The 4720-nt window shown below is 43.7% G+C and overlaps 1 protein-coding gene across 3 annotated transcripts in view; it reads right to left on the reverse strand.

Annotated features, from left to right (window-relative positions):
• LOC119358036 (serine/threonine-protein kinase 19-like) overlaps nucleotides 1–1686 on the reverse strand; it is a 6293-nt gene extending 4607 nt beyond the window's left edge. The window contains exons 1-2 of one of the 3 annotated variants that reach the window (XM_037624764.1): nucleotides 1468–1686; nucleotides 508–780 (exon numbers count right to left, since the gene is read on the reverse strand). In XM_037624764.1, the coding sequence (XP_037480661.1) occupies nucleotides 508–625 (118 nt within the window). In that variant the 5' untranslated portion in view covers nucleotides 626–780; nucleotides 1468–1686. Of the gene's footprint in view, nucleotides 1–507; nucleotides 781–1467 lie in introns of those variants that run through there. The other 2 variants (XM_037624762.1, XM_037624772.1) reach the window with 2 other exon arrangements.
• Nucleotides 1687–4720: the final 3034 nt, after the last annotated feature.

Below are 4720 nucleotides of genomic sequence, written 5' to 3' on the forward strand. Positions count from 1 at the left end.
CCAGACTCTGTTTCCCGCCATTCTCTTCCCGCCCAGAGCTCTGTTTCCCGCCTGAACTCCCTGCCCTGTCTAAGGCGTCTTCATTTGCCTAAGGCGGGAAGAATGGGGCCTAGGTGGACGCCTTGGACGCCCTATGGACTAAAGCGGACGCCTTAGGCATGCACGTAAGGCAAGGCCGACGCCTTGTAACCTGGGGGCGCCCTGACAAGGCGACGCCTTAGGGACGCCTTAAAAACAATGGTATTACATCATATGAGTTTACCAGACCTGAATGTTGAGAAAGAAGAAAGAGTAAGGGGGCTACAAGCATAATTACACTGACTCCTAGTCGTCTATCTGATGCGGCGTGCTGGTGGTGATACGCGGTGACCCACTTGATTTAGTTTTAACCTAAATGTGGAAATTAAGAGAACGATGACTTATTTGACACACTTGAGCAAAGTTTAGTGACCAGCATGTAATTTACTCTAACATAGGAGAATAAATTAGACAGAGAAAGTGGCAAACCAAGGCTTGTGCTGTTCTCGGTTCTGCCTTGTGAACTTGTGGCATCGTCATTAGGAGAGCGTGGTCGCTTCTTTTTCCCACGAGATGATGACGAATACGATGGCCATGGTTCTGCCATTTCACTTTGCTGATTGTCCAGTCCAATTTAAGTAGATGGCATGAGACAAGTAAGACAAATGTCTGTCCAATCAGGAGTCAGGTCCTCTAATTTGCATCAGCAACCTGGAGCTTCCTTCCACAAGCACCAAAACAGTAAGAATGGCTACTTGTGAGCTGAAAGTTCAAAAACATCCATGGTCAGAGGGATTGCAATAAGTCTTGAAAAATCTGGAACATGGAAATGGTTTAGGAAACTCGGAATACTAAGAAAAAACTGAGACATGGATGGCATCACACTCACTCATTTCAACTGAACTAGAATGACTTGAAAGATTACCATAAAACGGAAGCAGAAAAATAAACAACACAAGGGGTGGACAAAGTTCACTGAAATTCCCTAGTATAAGCTTCCTGCAGTCTTAGGGGTATTCGGCAATTCAGGCACCTTGCTGAAGGGGGGAACCATCACTTTGCTAATCCACTGGAATTTTGCAAAACTCGTACGTATATAATAGTATGTACTATTTAATGCAGTTGCTAATCCAGTGGAACTTCACAAGTCCGAGAAATTGTCGGTTCAAAGTAGCCTCTGAACCTGCAAACAGAGCATTCAATCTACTCTAAATGCACTGAAATTTCCCAAGGATTGTCGTCTGCACTAATCCTCCACTGCTGCCCTCCCCACGAAGAAATAGCGATCTCTCCACCAATCCAGCTAGCAATATATCCATATACAAGTAGAGGCAAAGTACAGGAACGACCACAAATTTTGTACTAATACCAGACAGAGAATTTCATCTCCTCCCTGAAGCTATATTAACGAGCGCTAATTGACGGACAGAGATTGGATGGATGCCTAACCTGGTCGCAACCCGCGCCGGCGGCTCCCCGCCGTCCGGGGTAATTGCAGACGGCCGGAGTTGCGACGGCGGCCTCCTCTTCGAGACACGCGGCGACCTCCGTATCTCCTCGACCTCCCCCGCCGCGCGTGGCCTTCAGCGTGGCAACAACCTACTCGGCGGCGGCGGCGGCGGCGGCGGCTGGGATCTGTCGCGTGGGGAACAGCACTAAGGGCCAATCGGGATGTTTTTTTCCCCGAGTAATTGGATAGAAAGTTTTTTTCTTCATACCCGTGGGATCTGGGACCACCTGTCAACAATACATGTGCTTTTCTAAAATATACTATAAATACTCCCCAGTCCTTTTTACTTTGCATATTAGGTTTGTCCAAAGTCAATCTAATCCTACTTTGACCAAGTTTATATAAAAAATTATAAACATTCACATAACAACACCAATATCATTAGATTCATCTTGGAATATATTTTCATATTATATTTATTAGATATTATAGATGCTAATAATTTTAAATATAAATTTGGTCAAACTTAGCAAAGTTTGATTTTCGGCAAATCCAATGTGCAGAGTAAAAAGGACCGGAGGGAGTACTATACGAGATTAACGGAGAAATTTATGGCACTACAATTCTGAAAAAGAAACAAGGAGGACCGGTATATTTCTTCATTAACCCATATACACCGTCGTATGAAAACCTTTCAAAAGCGTTTTTTGCGCCGTTACTTTCTGCTCCTCGACGACGGCCAAGGTACGGAAGATCATGACCAGTGAACACGTTGACAATGAAAGCACGGGTGATAATGACAGTGAACAACATGTGCAGCTTCAGATTAGGGTGCGAGAGACTCATCGCCGATGGCACGGACATAGGCTCCCGCTGCATAATGTGATTGGCGGGGCAAATGTACCCGTACAACTAAAGAGCAAGATGGCAGGAGGGCAGATTATGCGTTAGAAGATACTCCCTCCGGTCCTTTTTACTCTGCACATTGGATTTGCCGAAAGTCAAACTTTGCTAAGTTTGACCAAATTTATATTAGAAATTATTAGCATCTATAATATCTAATAAATATAATATGAAAGTATATTCCAAGATGAATCTAATGATATTGGTGTTGTTATGTGAATGTCTATAATTTTTTATATAAACTTGGTCAAAGTTGGATGAGATTGACTTCGGACAAACCTAATATGCAGAGTAAAAAGGACCGGAAGGAGTACATGTATTTGGTTTTCTCCAATATTTCAGATGAACTCAAGATGGATAGACAGGGGAGCAAATCTAAATTCATAGTACACCACATTGACACCAAGACGATGGGGTATATATAGGGGTTTTATGCATCTCTTGTGTTTGAACAAGTTATTCAAGAAACATTCATTTGATCATTGTGACCGGATTACAAAGTCATGTGATCATCTTTGCTTGCATGTTTAGCTTAGTCTCCAACTTCTAGGTAGAATAACTTAGTTTACAGGGTATACCAGTTCTCTCATATGTACCATCACGTCAAATTCAATGCATCATGAAAGACGTGTGAATCTCTTACTGATTCATTTTAGCAATCTCTCTGGCTCCCTTCAAAAACATCATATCATCCACATGATGGTATTAAGCAAGGTATTTCAATGTTGATTACTTCATTATGGGAGTACACTGCGTAAGGCCCAATAAATTTGCAGGAGTGAAAAGAAAAACTTTCTTGGATTTTGGCATTACTTGATTCTTCTCCATCTCTCTGATTCGTCTTAAAAAGGATGCCGAGATAGACCGGGCTAAATTTCCGCATGCAAAACTAGCCAGCATAGATGACGAACTTAGTTGTGCGTGTGGGGGGAGGGGGGAGGTTGACAAGGAGGTCTCGTTCTTGATAAATGATAAAAAGATGAAATGAATGAAAAGGTTCACACTCAGACAAACTAATCATATGCCGTGTGAATGGAATGGTCCAAATATACTTAAATAATAGGTATCAAGGTAGAAAAAATTAATGATTACTTTGCAAGCCAATTTGTCTTCTCGTTTACCGGTTTAATTAACTAGCACTTAACATCACGATCGTAGTTCTCACAAATTAAAAGGACAAACTTGATCTGGCATCTATACCAATATAGAAAGACTTAAAAGGGCAGATTCAATTAATCTCGGCCATTAAATCATGTCAATCCAACGACCTAGACTGCTTCAATGTCGATCCATCCTAATAACATGTTTAACGTGCAGTTAATTTTAAGCCAAATATAATACTAATCACGTGATAACACGCAAATAATATCCTACTTAATATCCGCATACACTTAATATACTTTCAAATTAACATGCATTGCACGTACACATTGACTAGTTAAAAACAATATAAATAAAGTAGCATGTCGGACTTTAAAGTTTTACATTCTTCTCCTTGCATAGAAGTGGTTTGCTGCTTTTTATTAAAGGAGGACGTACCCCTGGTCTCTGTATCTGGACGATGCATATGCATATTCATAAAGACCATACAAGATGATAAATTAATAAGCCTGAAGCTACCATCTTGGCAACGCCTGTTGCTACTTCTATCCCGTTGATGAAGGGGTGCCGAATGTCTGGGCCTAATACCAAACACACATCGCACCAAAACCTAACATCTAAAGTCAGATGCCCCATCCAAGCCACTACATGGACTGGGTCACACACCGGTCCGGCACACTCCCAGTGAGCACCGCACGCTGCAAGGGCCGTCACCTCCATCTTCCATCGATCCATCCTCAGAGTAGAATTGATGCACCGACCTTGACAGACCACTCTGTCATCGATGGCACCACGACGCCAGATAGCGTCGCCCTCCCGCGCGAGTTCGTCAACCCGCATCAGACGTCGAGCCTCCACTACGCCATGCCGCCGAGATCTGCCATCATCGATGTGGAAGATGAAACCCTGCTCCGCCTCTGGGCCCTTCCAAACAGCACCTGCTCCAAAACGATGCCCTCAAAAAGGAAAACGGCACCATAGTTTTTGGTCATCATCCGATCTGGGACACCCAGATCTAGGGTTTCCCCCCAAGTAGATGCCTCCTGAAAGAAGAGGGGCAAACCAACTGCAACTGCCCACGAACACAAGCCGTGCCCAGCACCACTTAGCTCTCACGACGGCGCCTTCAAAAAGGACATGACGCCATGAGCGTCGTCGCCGCCCTAGGGTTTTCACATGAGAGACCGTAGAGTGGGAAAAGGTGGGGCGGACCCGAACGACGTCTCCAGGAAGAGAAACGACACCCTC

The sequence above is a fragment of the Triticum dicoccoides genome, chromosome 1A, assembly GCF_002162155.2.
Source record: "Triticum dicoccoides isolate Atlit2015 ecotype Zavitan chromosome 1A, WEW_v2.0, whole genome shotgun sequence".
Classification (NCBI taxonomy): domain Eukaryota; kingdom Viridiplantae; phylum Streptophyta; class Magnoliopsida; order Poales; family Poaceae; genus Triticum; species Triticum dicoccoides.